Here is a 24,084-nt window from a genome sequence, read left to right on the forward strand (position 1 = left end):
GGGGTACTTGTAAGAGGAATTAACTTCCCCTTGTCATGTTTTCTACGTGCCACCAGAGAAACTCATTTTTTATGAAGTTTGTGACAACCAGTAGATTATTCCAGGGTTTGCAGCCATTTATTGTTTATTCACTCATGAACTGGTCTCCTAAACAATTGTGAATTTAGAATCAATTGGAAACACAAAGCCACCATCCCCAACCATTTAATCAGATTTTTCGCTGTCAAAGATTGAGATGTCTGGTAAAGGAGAATCACATTCTGAAATGCACTTATTCTACTAATTATCGCTTTGGCCATGCACACAGAATTATCCAATGTGGCCCCCATAAAAGGTTTTATTTTCTCTGGTGTTGGGGAGAATTTCTTTCAACTGACTGTGATGCCAAAGGGCTGGACCTTGAACTAGTAATGTATCCCCTTCATTAAAAATCTTTGGTACTGTGTACCAGATACATCAGAGTGTGAAAGTACCCATCTTTGAGACCTATTGTTGTAAGGAAATATTTAACTTTCATTAGATAAATCATCCCTTGAAGAGTTCTGAGTCCAACCCTTTTGGGGAATGAGAAAATATATGGAATATATTGCTGTATGCCTTTTTTGTCATGATGTTTCGTCTTTAAAGAGTAGTTCTTGTATCCCTTGTTGTAAGACCTTTAGCGGTTTAGGTTTGTATTTTTGAGATTTTTACTTTATTGTTGGGGATTTATTTACAAATTCGAATACAATATTCCCGTTTGATCAAATTTCCTACCCATTTGCCTGTTCTTTACTTCCATTGTTGGTAGAAATGTTTTATTCTGCCTCCCATTTGAGAAAGCAAAATCACTTATTTCTGTGCCCCTACAGTTACACTTTTATTACAAACATAAAAATGCCAATGTATACCTTAAACAAATGCATATTCATTTTATTACTGAACTGCAATGTTGTTGGAATGTTATTTTTATATTAAATTGCAGACCACATTAAGCCTAGCATTTATGCTAAGTATTTTCAATATGCACAAGTCATGGTGTTGTTCAATTGCACTTAAACTGTGTGTTAAGCGTGGCCTTGTTCTAAGGACTAGCACCACAAAGTGGGATTTTTAGAAAATAGTAGAGTCGGCGCTTGTGTTGTCTGTATCTTATCTTCAAGGACTTAACCTGTTCTTTCTCGTAAGAAGATTCCGACACCCGGTCATTATTTAGCTTTATTTAGTAACAGTATCAATCACATGTTATCATTCACATTCACTGGCAACAAGAAAAAACATGTATAAAAATGTTTTCTAAACTTATGGATTTTAGCATTGTATGCTCCAACTGATTGAGGGCAGAAGTTATGGATTGTTGAAAAGGTACTAGCGGTACATTGTTTTGCTGCATGCTGACTATCTATTTTTGCATTAAACCACATTAGACTTTATAGTTTTTCCTGAACTTTTGTTTTTTATTTACACACTGTTGTGGATGCTGTGAGGGCAGATTTTAAGAGTCATTTATTAGTCACTGTTGAGTCTTACGAGGCTTGGACTCTACCTTTGCTTCTTACTCAAAACCTTTTTTTCTGGGAAGATTGTTGCCATGATCCTGTTTGCAGAAAATACATGGTTTGTTGTGCTCTTTGAAATACAAATATATAAGTTTGTCTTCCTTGACCACTTTCTTTTGAAGAGGTGCCCCTTGAGAAAAACGATCTCAGCTTCGATCCTGGTTGTTGTTCATGGCAAGCTAGTGGTTGCAGTTCGGAAGAGAATTTACAAAGGGTGCGCAAAATCTAAAATGGCATGAAGGAGGCTCCAAGATGACACATTCTACGAATCAATCTAAGTTTAGCAAGCACAAACCTGTTCCCTCAATCCAGCAGTGCCAGGTGTCACCAGAATCCACAAAGTAGTTTATTTTTTTTTAAGTCTTCTGTTCCCCAAAAGGCCCACATGTACAACTCAAAACCTCATGTTGTAAAACAAAAAACAAGCAAAGCAAAACAAAAACAAATAAGAACCTAAGGTGGAAATCATGTACGAGGGCATTGTGAGCTTGCAATGGATGCCATATTGAGTCATAAGACTACACACAGTATGAAACAAGCATTTACAATGCAACGGTTTCGCCTTCGGAAAAGTTAGAGCTATTGGCATTGTAAATGACAAACTTTTTATTTATGTGTTGGTTTTGAAAACAGATAAATATATGGCATTGTCATTTACAATGCCAATAGCTTACTCTGTCGCAAATGCGAGACGTATTGCATTTGCACACACACACACCCACACAAGAGCCCCACACACACACAAGAGCCCCCCCACACACACACGAGGCCCACACACACACCACACAAGAGCCCCCTACACAGACCACACAAGAGCCCCCCCACACACCACACAAGAGCCCCCCCACACACACGAGGCCCACACACACACCACACAAGAGCCCCCTACACAGACCACACAAGAGCCCCCCCACACACCACACAAGAGCCCCCCCACACACACACGCAAGAGCCCCCCCCCACACACACACGCAAGAGCCCCCCACACACACGCAAGAGCCCCCCACACACACGCAAGAGCCCCCCACACATGCAATAGACCCCCACACACGCAAAAGCCCCCACACACGCAAGAGCCCCCCACAGACACAAGAGCCCCCCACGCACACGCAAGATTCCCCCACACGCAAGAGCCCCCCACACACACGCAAGAGCCCCCCACACACACAAGAGCCCCCCACACACAAGAGCCCCCCACACACAAGAGCCCCCCACACACAAGAGCCCCCCACACACAAGAGCCCCCCACACACAAGAGCCCCCCACACACACGCAAAGAGCTCCCCAAACACACGCACAGAGCCCTCCGCTCCATTTGCATCAGGTGTGAGGCTCCTGACTGCTGACAGCCAGGAGACTCCAACAAAAGGAGGCTTATGACCTGCTATAGGCATTGTAAATGACAATGCCATTTATTTATGTTTTAAAAACAAAAGCATAAATAAAAATAATGTCATGAGCAATGCCAATAGCTCTAACTTTAAGAATGCCGAGACCATTGCATTGTAAATGCTTGTTCCCTTTTGGCGGCATCTATGTAATTGGTACACAAGCTCCTCCCGCTGCCAGTATTAGAATAAACCCTGTGGATTGAATGGGCATGAAGTCTCATCTCTCCTTTCACCTACCTGACCTTGTGTGATTTGAGTGTAGGGGCGCTGTATTGTACAACGCTTAAAACCCCAATATTCCTAATCTGGCGCTTTTCAAAACCACCAGACACAATGAACGCACCTGAACGCCTTGAAGTGAACCACTTTGCAGGATGAGCTATGAAGGAACTTGATCCCGTCACCGGGAGGAGGATGTATGGTCAGTCGGGATGCCCTATGGTCCAGGTTTGGCACGTTCCAGGAATGGAAGTCCATCACTACAGTGCTGTCATCAGGGACATTTTAAGGATTTTGGGGGCTCTGGGCCAAACGTATTTTTGGGGACCCTGTTTGGAACATCTTGGATTTATGATCCAGTTTCAGGTAGTTCGTGCCCTCTTTGGCCAGATCACTGACAGTGCACAGGGGCACTCGTCCAAATTCAAAATGTGTGTTTATATGTAATATTCGGAGACAGTGAGGTGTATTTAGAATATCGTAACATAGCAGCAGCTCACACATAAGAGGGTGCAGTGGGTTCGGTTTCACATCTCAGGGGGTTCAGTGGTACTGATCCCCCACGAGCTCCAGGGAATTGTGGGTCCCAGGCTTCCTTAAGTAGTCTTCAGGCTTATGGACCGATAGCATGAGGGAGTCTCCGAGACACAGAGGGTGAAAGCGAATGAGAGCAAAAGAGTGAGGAAGAGAGGTAGGGAGAGAGGGGGTACGGAGAGTGTGAGGGAAGAAGAGAGGAAGGGAGGGGGGCAGGGGAGAGAGGGAGGGGCGGAGGGAGAGAGGGAGAGATGGAGAGAGGGGGAGAGGGGGAGAGAGAGAGAGGGAGGGAGAGAGGGAGAGCGAGAGGGAGAGAGGGGGTACAGAGAGGGGGGTACGGAGAGTGTGAGGGAGGAAGAGAGGAAGGGAGGCAGGGGGGAGAGAGGCAGGGAGAGAGGGAGGGAGAGAGGGAGGGAGAGAGGGAGGGAGGGACGGAAGGGGGGAGGTAGAGGGAGAGATGGAGGGAGGGAGAGAGAGACGAGGGAGGGAGAGAGAGAGGGACGGGGGAGAGAGGAAGGCAGCGAGGGGGAGAGAGGGAGGCAGCGAGGGAGAGAGAGGGAGGGACAGAGAGGGAGGGGGCGGGACAGAGAGGGAGGGAGAGAGGAAGGCAGGGAGGGAGAGAGGGATGGACGGAGGAAGGTAGAGAGACGAAGGGTGGTAGAGAGAGGGACGGACGGAGAGAGGGAGGGATGGAGAGAGGTAGTGAGGGAGAGAGGGAGTGAGGTGGGGTGGGAGGTGGAGAGGGAGGGAGGTGTTGAGAGAGGGGGACTGGAGAGAGGAATGGAAGAAAAGAGGGACGGAGGGAGGAAAGGAGGGAGGGAGGGGAGGGAGGGAGGAAGAAAGGGAGGGAGGAAGAAAGGGAGCGAGAGAGGAAAGGAGGGAGGGATGATGAGTAGGAGGGACAAAGAGAGGCAGGGAGGGAGGCTGGGAGGGAGAGAGGAAGGAGGGAGGGAGAGAGAGGGGGAGACGAAGGGAGGGAAGAAAAGAGTTAGGGAGGGAGAGGAAGGGATGGAGAGAGAGTAAGAAAAAGAAAGAAGGAGAAATAGCAATGAAGTGAGAGGGGGGCTCTACACACAAGGGAAATGAAGAGACGGTCTCATGGTAGCCAAGAACAGTGGCCGCTAGCTGAGGAGTGAAGAGTCCGGATGCAGATACAGAGGTAGGAGAGAGGTGATCTGTCCCCTAGCCAAGTCCGATGCAGTACATCTAGGATCAGCTCCAATGAATGGAGCCCCGCGGCAGGCAAGCTGCGGCAGGAACCAGGCGGCATTCCGACCCCGAAGGCTCGTATTGGAGACCTGCGAAGAGGCAACTATGGCGGGACTGTGCCGCTGCCGTGTGATCCATGGAGGCTGCGGCCGACAAAGAGTGTTGTTAGCCCTGAGGATGCCGAGACCGACGACTCAAGGCCCCCTCTAAAGCAACTCGAGGCAGGGGTAGTCTGTTGTGGTAGACGCTGCTGTCAGGCAGAGGTAACCAAAGGCGGCCTGACGACGGAGTTGGGAGGCCCCAGGACAAATCAATAAACCCCAGAGGTGATGAGAAGCACTGCGGCAAAAAGAGGGGTGCTCAACTGATGTCGGAGAGCGGAGCACACCGCAATGGAGCAGGAGCGGAGGGTGAGGAGGCGGAGACAGTGCGGAGGCGGATGACAACGGGGAGAAGGCCGCAAGTATCGAGAACGTCCTCGAGTGAGCTGCGGTGAAGCATGCAGACTCTGCAGCAAGGAAGAGTGGAGAAGAGCGCAGGAGGGACACTTACCTGAAGTGGGGGCGAGGTCCCACAGCAAAGTGGGGGTTGAAAGCAGGGATGAGGCAGAGGCGGAATTCTGGCAGCAGGGGAGGTGAAACGACTATGAAGCAGAAGCCTACTGAGACAGAGAATTAGGCCATAACACTCAAGCTGCTCTAGGGGGTAGAACCTGGTAGGCTAAAACCAAAGGGCAGCTGGGAATTTGAGGTGACTCCCTGGGTGGTGCAAAGCGGGTCGTGGCAGAAGACCTGAACAATAATACCTCGCAGGCACGGCCCCTGTCGCAGCTCCCACTGGCCTCCGCTGACGTCGAGGGTTCCCCCGGAGTCAGCCACTCACAGCGCGGCTCCCGGGGCAGATCCTGATGACGCGGCGAGGCTCCAACCAACGGCGGCGCAGCTCACGGGGACAGGCCCACTGCAGCGGCCAATCAGAGCGCGCCTCTGTCGACGAGCCACCAATGCGGTCGCAGCCCCTTCGTGCCTCGGCCAAGGTGCCGAGCAGCTGACGGGCGGCAGCACCTACGAGGACACGGGGGGGCGGGAGAGGAACGGACGGCGGGAGGGGGCGGGAGAGGACACAGGGGGCGTGAGGCACGAAAATTGGCACAAGTGCGGCGTGGGCAGCCGCGGATTAAAAAAAAATTTTAAAAAATGGCGGCAGCACCTACGAGGACACGGGGGGGGGCGGGAGAGGAACGGACGGCGGGAGGGGGCGGGAGAAGACACAGGGGGCGGGAGGGGGGCGGGAAAGGACACGAGAGGAACGGACGGCGGGAGGGAGGCGGGAAACGGCGGGAGGAGGGACACAAGGCAGGACAGCAGCAAACACGGCCGGACCAGACACGGGGGCGTTCCCGGCGTCGCGTGACGTCGGCAAAAGCCAAAGAATCTCGGGAACGCCCCCGTGTCTGGTCCGGCATTGACGGACGCCTCTCTGTTCCAATGGCTAGCCTCCATTTATGGAGCTAGCCAATGAAGCAGAGAGGCGTGTTCAAGTCACCCATACTAGAAACTACAGATTTCTCTGGAGGAGGAGCCTAACGGCTCCGCCCCCCAGCGAAACCTAAAAAGGACTACTACAGATACTTTTGGACCCAACCACTACATAGCAGGACAATACACAGCATGTGAATATAGATGCACATGTGAAAATGACATTGCATGACTGCATTGATACTTTCTTTTCCCTACAAGGAAACTATTTTTTCCCATGAAGATCTCTGCAACTAAAGAAGAAATGAGAGCAATACTTTTATAAGGGGCTACAATATATTCTCTCTTGCATACATCCACAACCACTGATTAAAGCTTTAGTTCCTATGCTATACCACAAGAATTTCTATCAAAATAGACAGTCACTTTAAAATGGAACAGGCTGCCAGCTCTGAGACCACAAATACTGACTTAAGAGGACGACAGACGATCAGCCATTCGTACTGGCATGTTTCACCAGTGGGTCCTCTCCTCATCACAGAAAAGATGTCCGCGTGAATGGTGGGGCTGCAATAGAGCTCATAATCGGCTAGTGTCTCTTGTAATCATAAAGCTCTAACTTGTTAGAAATTTCTAACAGATTACTATTGGAGATGTTTCACAATGGTCAATCACTTCTTTGTGGGTCAGTAACCATGACGATCCAAGTAGGAATTAAAATTGTGTCATTCCAAGTTACACTATAATTTATTAGCAGCTCAATAAAATGACAAATTAGGGAAGCAACTACGTGTTTTAATGACCTGAATTCTTAACCAACTGGACTCCAAGCCTGCCTGATAAGGGTAACAGTCATTAACGTTTTTGAAAAGTGCTAGTAGTGGTTTTCACTAGACCGTGTCTACAATGTGAGTTCATAAAATTCAGAGCAGCTGGTCTAATAGTCGTCTTACATGCTTCATAGAATGTTAGAACAATTATTCACCAATGTAAAAAACATGAGATGTTTTCAAAGGAATCGGCATAAAGCACCATTCAGGGATAAAATATTCCAGACAAAAAAAAACTTAAATTCTGAAAGGCAATATATGATTGAATGCTATTACTCCCGAGACTGACAATCTTATTGGGGTCTTACTGCCTCTTCTGATCGACTGATGATCAAACCCCCCCCCGTGCTTTTACCCCCTTCATCGTCATCTCATGCACAACATAAATGTACAACTTACAAGAAGAAAACATTGAACTTAACAGACTAAGACATATCTATTTAACAGCTAGTAAGAATTATTTTCACTACTTGATTGAACATAAACCTGATATTCCCATAGGTCAATAATAACTTTTACGATTAAAGAAGAAAAGACATCTGCTAAATGATTACATGAATGTTCTACATGCAAGCAGGGGAAAGTGGATGTTTTTAGAATAAATGTAACCTTTTGGAGAGGGTATTGTGACTCTAGTGGTGCTTGTCTGCAGGAAAACGAATAGAAACAAATAAAGAGAAAGAGGACATCAAAGCCAATCAGCATAAACTAGTGGTAACAAAAAGATCAATAAAAAAAAACTTTCAGGAGTTCCAGGAACTAAGGGGACTTCTTATAGAAAGGCCAAGGAATATCATTTAGGGAAACAGGCATAAAGTACCTAATTCTGTGTTGGTCGGAGTTGCCTCGACAGACAACATTTCGGGGAGGGAACCGCTCAATTATAGGTCAGCAGTTCTGACAACTCCATTAGGATGTGACCACACATGGTGCGGTCTCAAACTTCCATTTTTCAACGGAAGCTTGAGCGGTGGGCCGAAACCACCTTCCGCATAAACTCCCATTGATGTCACACATGCAGGGATGTTTAGTGCCCCCCAGATCCAAATGCGGAGGGCCAGGGGGGAAAGGGGCCCTGCTAGGGGCCTCTAAAGTCAGTTTCCAACAGCCAATACATGTCGGAAAGGCCAACTTGGATTGGCTGTCGGAAACTGACATCATAATCCCGATGGCGGAAACACCATCCTTAAGGGATTATGAGCACTGTCGGACTGGCCAATGGGCTCCTTAAGTGCAGTGGACTCCCCAGTCGGTTTAAACTCCAACCGTCGTAATCATAATACAGCAGTCAGACTTTAAACCTACCATGTTGGTCAGGAAGCCTCCGACCGACATCTTAATCAGGTCCTTAATGTTTGGGGTTGGAGGGTTGAAAGGGCTATGGTTTAGGTATCTAAGACTGTAATGCCGGTCTCTCTCTAGTACGATTGTATCTGAAAATACAATTAAAAAAAATTGTCATCTAAAATTGGCAGAATTGTGAAAAGGTGTTAAAATTGTGCAGGCAAAATTCAAACTTACCGATGTGATCACTTCAAGATCTTTCAGATACGTTCGTTCTGTTGTTGACACCTCCTTCGCAATGAAGTAAGCTTTGTTAGTAGGGAATCTCTGAAATACAGAAGAGGGAAAAGTGCCGATCTACTTTTATAAGGCTGAGGTTCCTTTTAAGACAAACACAAACAAGGTTCAGGCTGCTTTCTTTCAGTCCGAGGCTACTCAAGGACTAAAGTCATGCTGTATTGCAGTAAACTACTCAGTGCTTTGCTGGCTTGCATGCTACATGCAATCTGATTTTTAAAAAAAATATTTCTTATATTTGTTTAGCAAGTTCTCCTTACAACCAAATGAAATAGAATGTGTCCTTAGAGGAGAGGCATTGGGTTGTAGGGCTGTAGCTTTCTGACAAATATTGTGTGGCAAACACAAAGTTACATACCTGCAACAGTGGTTTTGCAATTTGATATCTTCATACAGTCTTGTATCTCCACACAATCACATGCTTGCATTACTGTGGTTGGATCAGAATCACCTCAAGAACATTATCAATGTTTCTTTTAAGTGTGAAACAAGACTGGGTAGGATTAGGGCAGACATCGAAGGAAGCAGACCGATATGAAACAAACAAAATATGACACTGCTGGATTGTGCGTCTTCCTTTCCATACTGAATTGCGGGCAACACGAAGACCTGCTAGGTTTCTGGGTATGTTGACAAACAATTTTGGGTCTAAGGCATAGGCATTTAGTGCCATGCAGTTTGTCTGTAGACTGCCAGCTCTGAAAGGGGTTTCGGCCAGGCAGCCTGAACAGACTTCTAGAGTGCTTGCTTGAAATGCCTCTGGAGTGCTTCTTTAAGGGCACCAATGATTACAGAGACACTGAGGAGAGCTGCAGGATTCCAATCAAGACGTTGAACTTTTTCTCAGCAGCGTGCAATTTTCTGTACCAGAAATGTAAGAGTACAGGTTTCTTATGAAGGTGGGCCTGAGGGGTATGGAATGTCCTCCTTTGGCGAGGCGATGCGTCAAGGGCATTTGCATTCTGTATCATGAGGAAATAAGTTTATCAGCCTTCAAAATGTCTTCCTCTCTTTGTCCATAATTTCTATTGACCATACACAGAGCATCAGACCTGTTCGATGAGGCAAAGAGAAACGAGAACTGACTCCAATGCGCCAGATTGCACCGTATAGAGCCAGATGCCGTCACATCTGTGGTAGATGCAGTAGATAGATCCTCTGCACTGCAGAATGGATCCAGGCTAACCTAGTTTTAATAGTATTTCTTAATGTTCGATTATAGCACTTATAGTTGTTATATTTGAGATTATTCCATTCCAGTGTTTCTCGCCCTTTTATACTCCATGGTCTGTTGTGTCGGAACAGTCCATGTGGTTAACCAAGTCTAAACTAGGTAATTTGTTATCCTTTCATTCAAAACAGAGTAAATGTACATGGCTTACATTAACAAAATTAACTCAAATGTTTTTCTAAACTCTTACGGAGTCATTTTCTGCCTCGGCTAGCATCATACATTTGCCCTCTAAAGTGGAGCAAGGGCTTCTCTGGTTATCAGCATCTATGTTTGTTTTCTAACAGGCATAATTAAGGAAGGCATTGGCAGCTGTATGTTTTTTTTAAGGTTTTCATGCCTTTTCTTGGCAGGTGTGTAGTGAAGGAATTAGCCTCTTTGCTCTAAAGGAATATGGCTGATGACCCAATCTCTGGGTTTCTGTCCCAGGGAGGTGCTTGCTTTGCTCTACCTGGTCTACTAAGGAGTGCTGATTCTTAGGAGCCTTGCCTATTTCTTTAGAGGATCTCATGATTACTATGCACTTGGGTGTGCATAGTCAGAAATTATAGCCATCTTGATCTTTGGATTTCAGGACCATAATTAAGTTCAATGGTTTGGTGTGCTGAAGCACCACATGAAAAGTTAATAGATCATTTTTTTCTTTCTTCGTGACATGCTAATGGAAAGGTTTTGTTTGATGTGCTGTCTGGGGTGTGATGCATTTATTTTAAAAAATATGATTTAGCAGCACATGCACTCTTGATGCCAGTAGTAGATATCATTATCAAAAATGTTCCTTATGAAGTACGTGATCTGTCATTCCACTGATACAGGGGCAGTTCTGGTTGATTTTTTAACCCTGCAGGCAGCTCTATAGGTTTTTGTTTCTCCTATAGTGCCACTGGACACCTCGGTATAAGCTGACTGGCTTCCTCATTTCATTTCTTGTTAAGGATAGGTCAATATTGAAACTCAAGGGCTATATTCGTTTTTGGGGAAAGGTTGTTTTTTTCCTTTGGTCTGCCAATCTCTTCATGGGGGCTGTTGGCACCACTGGGGTGTCCATCTTGCCGCCACTTCCAAGACAATCAAGACAGTCAATTTGTCAGCTTGTGGACCATTTGTTGGATTTTGTGTTGTGAGGAAAGTGGCATATTTTTTGTCCAAATCCTGCTGTTGGCTTCAGATGCATGTCGAGGCCTGCTTTTGGCGATACAGGGTTAACCACAAGATTGTGCTTCACATTTTCGGCCATCTTAGAGAATACTCTGCCAGGTCTTTTACAGTACACACCCTTCTACAATTCCATGCATCAGGCCTTTACCCCAGTAGTGTTGGCAATGGTGGTCTACATGTACAGCATGCATTTTTATTCTCAAGTGCCACAGCCAAGGTCATCATGATTTCCTTCACTATGGTTGAGTGGTGGGCAAGTACTGCATGCTAGAGCCTCAATAACACAGCACCTGACGTAATGTCACTTTACCATGTTTTTGCTGAAACCTGAAAGCTTTGCTCCTCATCTGTTGGTTGTAGGGTATCAGACTGAGACCGCCACTCCACAAGCTGGACACTACATTCCGCTTCTTAGACTCCATCATCAAATACACCTTACATATCAAACATCGAGCTGTGTGTGAGTGTAGCAGAAAGGCAAGCCTTGCATAATTGTATGTCCCAAGTTTACAATTAGCAGATAATCCTTTATTTCCAATGACCCGAGGGGGGCTGGTGAGGCAGTAATAGCTGCCAAAAACCCACACAGCCTTGATGATGTTTTCAAGAATGGGCAATTTGTCATACAGGCCATGTGTTACAGAGTATTTACAACAAGGGGTGGTGAGGGACAGAGTCTCTGAATTAAACAGAATACTCTCACCCAGTCAAGAGATCAGGGCTAGATCCAACACCGTTTTTTAGCTCACTGCACCATCCCAGTTTCAGAACCTGGCTGTATGCAAATTAGTCTGTTCCTGTCCCAGTGCATGATGGGAACAGGGCAAACCAAACTACAAAAGCCAATTCTTACACTGGGAAGGAAACAAGCTACCGGGGACCGGTTTCTGGCATTTCAGCCTCTTCGGCCCGGCTTGCTTGAATCCTGATGGTGCAATGAGCAAGGGACTCACATCTGAGTATACCCTTCCACGCTTAGGGTGGACAAAAATATTTACAACAAGGGGTGGTGAGGGACAGAGTCTCTGAATTAAACAGAATACTCTCACCCAGTCAAGAGATCAGGGCTAGATCCAACACCGTTTTTTTAGCTCACTGCACCATCCCAGTTTCAGAACCTGGCTGTATGCAAATTAGTCTGTTCCTGTCCCAGTGCATGATGGGAACAGGGCAAACCAAACTACAAAAGCCAATTCTTACACTGGGAAGGAAACAAGCTACCGGGGACCGGTTTCTGGCATTTCAGCCTCTTCGGCCCGGCTTGCTTGAATCCTGATGGTGCAATGAGCAAGGGACTCACATCTGAGTATACCCTTCCACGCTTAGGGTGGACAAAAATATTTACAACAAGGGGTGGTGAGGGACAGAGTCTCTGAATTAAACAGAATACTCTCACCCAGTCAAGAGATCAGGGCTAGATCCAACACTGTTTTTTAGCTCACTGCACCATCCCAGTTTCAGAACCTGGCTGTATGCAAATTAGTCTGTTCCTGTCCCAGTGCATGATGGGAACAGGGCAAACCAAACTACAAAAGCCAATTCTTACACTGGGAAGGAAACAAGCTACCGGGGACCGGTTTCTGGCATTTCAGCCTCTTCGGCCCGGCTTGCTTGAATCCTGATGGTGCAATGAGCAAGGGACTCACATCTGAGTATACCCTTCCACGCTTAGGGTGGACAAAAATATTTACAACAAGGGGTGGTGAGGGACAGAGTCTCTGAATTAAACAGAATACTCTCACCCAGTCAAGAGATCAGGGCTAGATCCAACACCGTTTTTTAGCTCACTGCACCATCCCAGTTTCAGAACCTGGCTGTATGCAAATTAGTCTGTTCCTGTCCCAGTGCATGATGGGAACAGGGCAAACCAAACTACAAAAGCCAATTCTTACACTGGGAAGGAAACAAGCTACCGGGGACCGGTTTCTGGCATTTCAGCCTCTTCGGCCCGGCTTGCTTGAATCCTGATGGTGCAATGAGCAAGGGACTCACATCTGAGTATACCCTTCCACGCTTAGGGTGGACAAAAATATTTACAACAAGGGGTGGTGAGGGACAGAGTCTCTGAATTAAACAGAATACTCTCACCCAGTCAAGAGATCAGGGCTAGATCCAACACCGTTTTTTAGCTCACTGCACCATCCCAGTTTCAGAACCTGGCTGTATGCAAATTAGTCTGTTCCTGTCCCAGTGCATGATGGGAACAGGGCAAACCAAACTACAAAAGCCAATTCTTACACTGGGAAGGAAACAAGCTACCGGGGACCGGTTTCTGGCATTTCAGCCTCTTCGGCCCGGCTTGCTTGAATCCTGATGGTGCAATGAGCAAGGGACTCACATCTGAGTATACCCTTCCACGCTTAGGGTGGACAAAAATATTTACAACAAGGGGTGGTGAGGGACAGAGTCTCTGAATTAAACAGAATACTCTCACCCAGTCAAGAGATCAGGGCTAGATCCAACACCGTTTTTTAGCTCACTGCACCATCCCAGTTTCAGAACCTGGCTGTATGCAAATTAGTCTGTTCCTGTCCCAGTGCATGATGGGAACAGGGCAAACCAAACTACAAAAGCCAATTCTTACACTGGGAAGGAAACAAGCTACCGGGGACCGGTTTCTGGCATTTCAGCCTCTTCGGCCCGGCTTGCTTGAATCCTGATGGTGCAATGAGCAAGGGACTCACATCTGAGTATACCCTTCCACGCTTAGGGTGGACAAAAATATTTACAACAAGGGGTGGTGAGGGACAGAGTCTCTGAATTAAACAGAATACTCTCACCCAGTCAAGAGATCAGGGCTAGATCCTTTCTGGTGAAGAATTGGCTTGGTAGTTTAGTCTGCCCTGTTCCCATGATGCACTGGGCCAGGGACAGACTGATTTGCATATAGCCAGGTTCTGAGCTGGGATGGGGCAGTGAGATAAATAACGGTGATGGATCAAGCCCTGATCTTTGGACTGGGTAAGAGTGGTCTGTTTAACTCAGACACTCTGTTCATCACCACCCCCCTTTTCTAAATCCATGTGTTACAGAGAACAGACAAGGTCATAGTGACCTGATAAGAACCATTAATCTTCATTACTAAAGCCCAGTCTTTCTCGTCATAGTCCTTAGATTGTCTCCCCTCACCAAGACTGCAGCTGTGTAGTTGAACAGAGTTTTTCAGGGAATCCTGAGGGTTTGTAAAGCATAGTAGGACTTAAACTTAAATCTAAACGAAGTTTTTGTGCTGATGCTGTTGCAGCATCATTAAAAAAGCAAAATAAAAGGCACAATCATGCAACTGCTGGCAGAGGCATCATTTCATAAACACATATGATGATATATACGTGGACATGTGTCAAAACTCATGCACACACCTACAAAATGACGCAGGCACCATTTGTTTTAGTTAATCAAACTAAGATGGATCATCAAATAAAATAAAATGAAATCGGAGTAGCAAAAAACGTTTTTTTTTGTAAGCGTAAGGGCCAGCAACAATTTGTGGCCATGCTTTCCAACAACAACAAAATAAAATAAAAGGACCACAGGTGGAATGAAGTAGGAGATGGGGGAGCGGGAAGAAGGAAGCAATGGGATGTGGCCATGGGGGAGGGGGTGAATGAATAAAAATAAACCTGGTTGTCGAAAGAGGGGAACAAAAGAGCACACAAGGAATAGAGCAACACAAGGGTAGGGGAGAAAGCAACACAAATTGAGGGTGTGGACGAGCTTGATGGGGTTGACGCATACGTACACTTTCATGGAGTGCTTAGGCAAAAATAGGGATAAAGTAATTCTCTAAAAGTGAGCAGCTAAAGGATAAAAATAAGTCACTCAAAAGGATGGTAATAAGGCTATGTTCCGGGCAAGGTCAAAACACAGGAAGAGGAAGGCAATTAATCCAAAAAGAAGCAAGAAAATAAGATTAAAATTAACGATAGCCAATTGTAAGCAAATGCAGGCTGTAAGCCCACTGTAATTTTTTGGGATGCCCACAAAAGGTCTTTGGCAGGCAAACAGTGTGTGCGGTCTGGTAGGTGAGACATACAAGCGCTGTGTTCAGTATTGATGCTCCCATATTATAACTGGATATACTTTTGCGTCCTCACAGTGAAAACAAGCTCTTGAACAATGGCGTTTTGCAACTAAAAGTGTCAAAGTTGTAAAGCAGGGATGTCCAACGTACATCAAGGAGGTCCAACTCGAGGCCAGATTTGCAGACAAGGCAAATAAACAAAATGTACATCTTAAAGGAAGAGAGGTTATGCCTAAAATCTTAACCAGAATCTGGCCATCCTGAGCCTATGATGGTCAACTGCTCTAATAGGAATGCGGCCTAATATAACAAAATGGGCAATTTGAAATATAAGCACCACTGGTTCCGGTACTGTCGAACATCTGTGAAAAATGACAAAAATAATGGATCAGAAAGTACCACACAGTCACTAAATATATTTGAGTCCAAGTAAATAGTGAGCAGAACTACACTCCTATTTAGTCAAACAGCAGCAGGATTTCGAAAGGGTCAATGTATGTTACCAACAAAGCACTCTAGGCAGATATTTTCCCACTCAGTAAATTTAGTACTAGGTTTGAATTGGCCTTTAAAAAAAAAATGTCCATGCTCTTTTACTAGTTCAGCATTGTACCACAGGCAAGTACACAAAGAACACCATAGTTCTAGATTTTAATGATCAGACATGTCGCAGTAGAAATGGGCAACACCAAAAGGAAATCGTAGTACCTTTCTTCTGACTTCTTCTTCATCATCAGTCCTGATGCAGGATGGGTCATTCAGAAGCGGGCTTAAAAGCGGAGAGGATGGCTTGGCATCTGGGCTCATGTTTGGAGACGTTGAGGAGGTCAACCCCAGTTGGATTCCTTGAGAATTTATTGACAGTTCTGAGAGTTGAGGACTGTCTGTTACAGAGCCTGTTTAACAAGAGAATACAGGGTTAGGAAACAATTGTCAATACTGGTTTGGGTCACAAACCCTTATATTTATAAAGCTAAGTATGATGGCACATCTTTAAATTCTTTTCTTGAAAATGTCAATTACATTGAGGATAGTGTCGCTGAATCGCACGAGTAACAAGCTATGCTACGTTATCTGGCTTTGTCTAGCAAGGTAACTCAAGTGTGAAGCAACTCTTTCATAGGTAAGAGGATAATGTGTTAGAACTATCCAACATACAAGTCACTAGGAATCTACAAAAAGGTTTGCCACTACACAGACATACACTACTACACAGCTCATACAACAGAAGCTTAACACAATTCTCTGATTCTACACAAAAATTTACAAAAGTATACCTTTAGTGTTATTCCGTGTTCATTTGATGGTTTGGGATAGAAATCCTAGTGTTACTTCTACACAAATAAGTAGATCAGCTTAAAGGCCACACAGCAGAAGGCTGTTATAACCCACTGAAGTGTCAAACTCCATTTCAATATACTCTCTAAGCACAAACAGATGCTCACACAGTAGTAGGGAAAAGACCTCAAAGCCATAAGTAAAATACTGTGCAAAATTTTGAGACTTGGTAGGTTCCAAGGAGACATTCACTACGGTAAGAAAGCTCAATTAAAGAAGCTTACTAGAATAGCGAGAATCTTCTTCCAGAGATTTAGGAATGCAAAAAAGTATTAAGTAATTTTACCTGTCAATACACCGCAGGAAATTAAAAAAAATAAAGAAGTTGAAACAGTATATTAAACAAAAAATGACCATACAGAGTAAATTGGCATACCATTGGTCTACAATATTGTAACCAATTGGTTTATTTAACAATGTAGTTGTCAAATTACTTTGCTTAACGTTTGGAACACTAGAAAAGACAGGGGTGACTGACTCTGTTATTGTGTCATTTTGCTGGCAAACCAGCGGAAGTTACTATGTCATCTTGGGGCAATACCATGAAGACAAACTATCTGTCCTCAATAAAGAATTGCCCACTGCTAAGCCATACTGTCTTTTCTCTCATGAACAAGAAGTTTTCTTTGGGAATTTTGGCAAGTGAATGACGATGAGTCAAAAGCATGAAATGTGACTGCAACAGAAGAGACAAATGTAGGGATACCATCCATCTAAATCTATCAAGACATAGCAGCATGAGAAAAAAACCAAACTGAGAAAGCACATAAAGATTCAAAACAACACTAAGAATTAGAAATCGTATCCAATGACTTGAAATATGTAACCCAACTAAATCAATGCTCAATAAAATATGATGGAAATGAGTCAATTTTATTGACGCTATTACACATGAAATACAAAATGTCAAAATATTTATAACTCGGAATATAGAAACAGTTAAACACATTAATACAATAAGTGAAGGCTTACAAATTCTACACTACACTTTACAAAGGACAACAATTTTTGATCATCTCGAACATTTTTTCAAGACTACTACACATTCTGGCACGGTTAACTGTAAATGGAATGTATCTGTTAAAGATCACAGATGTCAGATTTACATAATGAGCAGTTCAAAAGGTGAAGCAAAGACCAGTCCCAAAGCAAGAAGCAGGTAGTACCATCAAAATCTTTACAATGGAATGTCAGACTATAGTAGCTAAAGTCAATTAAAGTGCCTCAAACTATGTTTTATCACTCTGGTAGGAACTGTTACACACAAGATATACGCTCAGGTGGAAATGTTGTTGCATGACCTGGAAATCTGCTACAGATTATGCCACTGGTATCTGTGACATCCTGATCTCACAACCCACTATTTAAACAAGTAAAATCACCTGTTCCACTTATCTCAGAAGAGAGGTCTTATTATTGGTATGAAATCGTGAGAGCAGTTGTGTCATGGAGACACTGATAAGGTCTTCCTTGAAATTGATCATAAGTACACTCAGTTACACATAAGCTTCACTCAGATGGAACCGTAATTACCCTTATGGAACATATTTATCACTGAGTACAATCACTACTAGCCAAGATGTTAGAAGTGACTATCTTATGTGCATTTGAAAATTGTTTGGTATGAATTCAGATGTGTACAATTAACTAGAATCCTTCAAGGTCCCTTGGTCAAAAGTCAAAAATAATTTGCAGAGCTAGACTATAATTGATAATTGCTCAGAGATATATTTCATTAACTTATATAGTGGTAACCGAAGCAAAAGCATGTCGGTCTAAATATTGCCTCATTCATGCCTTGCTAGACAGAGGTTTGGAAAATATATTTTAATAAGTCACCACAGACACACATGGTCAACTATATTTATTGCAACTTTCTGGTGCTTTTAGAGATTGGGCCAGTAAAACTGGCGGTTGATTCTGCTATTTCCCACAAATGTAATCTGCGATAAGTAACTGATACATGCACCCTTGAGCTGTACTTCGTTTGCACAGTCATAATACCAAGTGTGGGTGGATTTCCAAAAATATCTAGCTCAGTTTATACAAGGTAAAACTTTAGTCTGGTGGCAATTAGCCGCTGGTGAATGGCAAGAAGTCACTTAGTTAACTAAATAGCCCCATCTGACATACCCTGGAACTTTTTTCAAGTAGTGAGGAATGGTGAGCTTTTCTGAGGAAGATATTGTACTGAACAAGGAGACGGGTTGCTTGATATTAAAAATCAAACAAAATGGCAGACGTTCTCTGCATCTCTTATCGAAAAAAAGGATATATATATATATATATATATATATATATATATATATATATATATATATATATCAAACAAGGTGATAGGGGATTAAAAACAACAACTGATCTGAAAAATGAAATGCCTTCAATGACATTTATTTATGAAAACTGACCCCCTAAAATTATTGCTCACAGCCAGCACAAAGTAACACATCAAGCAAACAGAAGAGCACTTCTATAAAACAAGACAAAGTCAACTTTCCTCTCTGTTCTGATATGGTTAAGCATTGATAGTGCAATATATTTTAGAACAAAGGGGCATAAGGGGCATATTTAGTGACTAGACCACATCTAAAGGACATATGCTCAGAGATATTAGAGGGTTCTATTTTCCAGTGGGTTTCACCCTCAAGCATAATTTAATTAACTGAGGTGGTATACATGTTCTCCTCTTCCTTGGCTACACCATGCTGTGCTAGTTACTTAGCACACAAGCAACAGCTTCCCAGGCCCGACTACACTGGCCACTTTAGAGGCCACCTAGGTTTAATAGGTGACAAAGTTTGAAGCTATGTCTTCTATCAAGGGACCAGCTGACAAAAAATAAAAGTCAATAACTCTACGGAACAATAAAGAAGGCGGTTGCAATAAGAAACAACAAAGCAAACTGTAACTGAATCCAACACGTGAATTTACAATGATTACGCAGGACACACCTTTATGAAGCATATACCCCCCAAACCATCAAGTAAACGTCATAAGGCTTTTGAGTAAACCAGGAAGGTTAAACATACTGTAACAGATAAGTTCCATTAGGGTAACTAGGTAATACGGTAAGCTCAAAGGGCAGGTTCAGATTACTAATGCCAATTTTCTCCCAAATTGCAAAAAAATTTTTTTGCGGTGATTGCTGATCAGGGAGCCAGAGTTCCAGGCATAAGACATTATGACTGTGCAGTAAATAAAGATAAATACACACCTACATCCAGATCATATTGCATTTGTATTGATTGGGTTAAGTCACAAAGATACTTGTATTCCTTAACATGATCCTGTACTACATGATGACCATCATGTAAAATCAAGGCAACTCATGCTTTTGCGTGAATCACAGCGCTTTTATGTACAAATGATTTAATGTAGTTAAATGTACAAAAACATTTGATACAAAAAAAGAGACTCTGGGGTGAGGGAGAAAAAGGGACGAGTTCAGGGTGCAGGTAAATTTGGGGGGGTTGAGGCTTCATATCATGCAAGTGCATTGAGCCCACAGAGTCTGAACAGTTACCACAAGCTTCAGCCAGAGGTTAGACAGAACAGTTAAAACCAGGAACAGGTTTACAGCAAGATAATAGTTAGAACATGTAAAAGTCCTCAAACCAGATTACAGAGTATGAATACCATGCACACACCATTACCCACATTTAGATATGCATGCTCATATATTCAACCAGCTTGTTTCCATTTCAGCGGTGAGACCCTGTCTGTTGGCACACGTGCATGCTTTTTATGAACAAATCATTTGCAGACATGTCAATAAGAAAAGGGACAGTAAATGTTGCCACTAGCCTCCACCAGGGTGCCTGAATCATATATATGTTTACAGACAAACAGTGGGCAGCTATGTTATAACCATGAATTCATTTTTCAATATCCATCAATCAGTGGTAACTGACCATACAAATCCTACAGCAACACATTCTTTGTTACTTTCTAAATCTAGCTTGATTAACGATGCTCATGTGGCATGAGTGTACTGTGCAGCTTAACCCAATGTAGGATAGTGACACAAATACTGTCCAAATGGAACCTCCAGGAATGCAGCAACCTTGTTGAAAAGATATGGCAGCTATTGTGGGCCAAATTCAGGGAATTCTAGAATGTTGAATAGGGAAGTACTTTTTAATAATTGATTGTTTATCCAGATTCACAGACTACCACAAAACAGATGCTTGTTGTGGCAGTGGTACCGCACTGGAAATCTAAAAAATTGTCCACCTAGATCTAGATTACTTTTTATGATGGACACATTGAGGATATTCTTGATAAGACATCCCATGCAAGTACCAATAAAATATAATTTGTGAGTGGAAATGAACAGCCCACCAACACTGCCCTTCTTCCACATGGCTAGTCGCTTGCAAGCTTGCATTATTTTTGCTTTTCTAATGCAGTGCAGCTTTACCATGATCACGTTCAGCCACAGGGAATACAATAATCTCCAAGGAGGCGTGACTGAGTTCTGTGGACAACAGGATCACTGCATGGAGAAGTTCCAACCATACAAAGTACACATAAGAACAGTTTTCCAGAGTAGAACAACATTCGGACAGTGTTCCAGATAATGTGAAGAGCAGTAAGATACACAACATGCTGGAAGGATAACAAAAACACTATGAAGCAAACCCCCTCCCGTTCACCTGAAGAGGTGCATGCTGGCAAAGCAGTGCATTTGATGAGACAAAAAAGCTTCCCTTTAGCACCTTGTTCAACAAATGACAAAAATGAGAATGAAGTCCCAAGTACTTTTAGGATTCATAAAAAAGGAAAATATTTTTTTTAAATGTCTTATTGCAAGAAAAATTAAATTAAGCAGAAGATGGATTAATGATGCACTGCCAATCATGCGCGGAGTGTGTTAAAGTGCTAAGTCACCATCACAGAAGGTTAGGTTGAAACTAATGTGTGCCGCCATAGCAATATAAGTGCAGACTGCAAACACAGCCTGCCTCAGACCTGACATTCAACCACAAAGAGACGTACCTCTGACTGTTTCACAAATAGTGGCACACAAAGCGTTAACTGCTTTGATGATGGTGCATTAGACATGCAGCCTATGAAATGGAATGGCTCTCTCTGTGCCATTCATCCATGGTTGTGTTAACATACTTATGTACAAGTAACACCTCAAATCGGTTTATCTGGGTACGACTGTACTGGGAGCCCATACAGTGTCATATATGATCCAGGCATTTCTCCTTGTGAAATAATACACAGCAAAAGAAACCGTCTGGGTAAATCAACTACAGTCAAACTAATTATTATTAGCATAGGGTGAAGCATCGCTGATGCGAGGGAATCACCAAAGCCCATGCATACTGCAAAGCTATTGATAAATCAACAATGACTGGGAAATAAATAACCGCCAAGCAAAAAAAAAAACGAAAATATTCTTGCATCATAAAATCTAACTGCAATGCTGTAAGCTGCAAAGAGTTGCTTTAATGAATGTGAATCATCATTGTGGAGTCATGACAGGCTTGCTAAAACATCTGTAAACAACATAATAATCTGGAGTTGCTAGGTCGCAATAGATGCAATTTATGATACTGCCCTCGACCTGCAGCCCTAAAGCTACAAGAATACAAGTAACACACCCACAAACACCAAAAGAGCTTTTAACTAATTCAGCAACTTCCAGTTTGGATATGAATCACATGATAATCATGCATGGTGGTCAAGAGGATATAAATGGATTTAACTGTATGCTCCAGGTCTCTTACAGAATACATACATTTGGAGTACTGACTTGATGCGCTGCTTGGTTTAAGAGGATAACGTTTCATGCTTTACATCACAGAGTGTGGGCATGATTAGCCCAAGCTACCCAAATGCAGGTTTGCCACATTAGCTTTCATCAATTTTCTGAACCAGGATCTTGTCTGAGTGTAACATATGGAAGTTGACACTTAAAACCATTTGAGGTTAAATAGGTAACCTGTCTGAAACTAGAAAAGCTTAGAGGACGGAATACCAGCAGGTTACCAAGCTAAAAGGACATGAAAAACAAAGTGTGCCACACTGGTGGTTCAAAACACACAGTGGCATCGCCAACAACAGGTCCTATAGAACTGGACTATTAAGAATTGTCTGCAATGATACAATGAGCAGCACAAGTATCTTTAGAGATTTATGACTATACCTTGAGAACACCACAGTATCACTAACTGGTGGAAGATAATTTATTGCTCTGAGGTGCAGGAGGGGGTACAGAGTAAAGTAGATAACAAAAACGCCAAGCAGCACAGTCATGTCTGTGGCTTTCCACTGTTCAAACATGCACTTACTAGGTAGCCATTCACTAAACATGCCATGTAATGGATCTAGGGAAGAGTCAGGCCAAAGCAAAAATATCTAAAGATGCAAGAATTCGGTACTGATGATCAGATAAAGAGCCCACCGTGCATTGTTTAGCCAATGTACTACACCGGCAGACAACAGATAAATCAGTTTTCTTACTACTTGTACTTTTAGCATTTCTTAACTCTTTAGTTAACTGTATGCTTGGCTTGCAATGAGATGGTCATCTAAAAAGACAAATACAGTCTGCACAGACTGTTACATCAGTTTTAAGTTATTGTTCATTTGGTTAATGATAGAGCAATGGCTTCTGCAGTATATGTTCTTTAGGAGGACAATATAGAGTGGAGCCCCATGGTTAAAGTCGACGAGTTCCAAACCACCCAAGAGGCTACACTTGTAGTCAAATGTGGGAGTGAATGGTGATGGTCCAGATTTACACATCGAGGAACATGACATTACTTTTTTACACAACCATGACATATAGGGTAAAGGGTCTCTCCAAATAACATATTTAACCTATGCAGGAGAGTACCGAGATTAATACAGTAAGGGACGAAAGCTTGGGAAGACCCTTGTGCTCATATTTACCAATGACTCCATATATTCTATGTAGGTGAGAAAAGAAGCACCATAAACTGTGGCTTGATCAGTAACACAAGACATTTATCAGCATATTTACCCCGATTCTAAGGGCATGGCAACACCCCAGGAGTAACATAGAATGGCCTTATTTGTTTAGGAATGCTTGATGCAACAAACAACCAGTGGAGGGGTCTGACTCACTCTCTGACAGAAGTATTAACATGAATGTTCCAGTTACTAGAAATCTAATTGGCATACCCAATAGGTTTTCCGTAAGAGTGCAGGCAAAACCGTCTGAAGAATGGATGCTTCAGAGAAAATTGCTTTCTTTTCTTTAGTATCCATTGTTCAGATTCTTTTGTCAGCACTCACTCCCCATGGCTCCCAGCCTGCTCACATAAACCCTAAAAAGGGACTCGAGAATAGAATTATATAGTGAAATCCAAAGGGTTCTGATGCTTGAAGAAAGCTTTAGTCTTTCTCTGCATCCTATTCTATGGCAGAAAGCAAGATACATGCAATACTGTGCTAAGACACACTGTTGCATGCATCCTGAGAACACAATTCAAATTTGTATAAAAATAAATCACAAATAAAATAGCCTTAAAAATAAGTAAAATATATAAAAAATGGTTATTCTGTAGTGAAATACCAAG

At 43.3% G+C, this 24,084-nt stretch overlaps 1 protein-coding gene across 3 annotated transcripts in view; it reads right to left on the reverse strand.

Moving 5' to 3' along the window:
* Positions 1-24,084, reverse strand: part of FARP1 (FERM, ARH/RhoGEF and pleckstrin domain protein 1) — a 576,707-nt gene that overhangs the window by 137,675 nt on the left and 414,948 nt on the right. For 2 of the 3 annotated variants that reach the window (XM_086947877.1, XM_086947878.1), the window contains exons 14-15: positions 15,899-16,086; positions 8,721-8,840 (exon numbers count right to left, since the gene is read on the reverse strand). In XM_086947877.1, the coding sequence (XP_086804003.1) occupies positions 8,721-8,840; positions 15,899-16,086 (308 nt within the window). The remainder of the gene's footprint in view (positions 1-8,720; positions 8,841-15,898; positions 16,087-24,084) is intronic. The other variant, XM_086947879.1, reaches the window with a different exon arrangement.

Source organism: Lissotriton vulgaris (assembly GCF_964263255.1).
Source record: "Lissotriton vulgaris chromosome 8 unlocalized genomic scaffold, aLisVul1.2 SUPER_8_unloc_1, whole genome shotgun sequence".
Lineage (NCBI taxonomy): Eukaryota > Metazoa > Chordata > Amphibia > Caudata > Salamandridae > Lissotriton > Lissotriton vulgaris.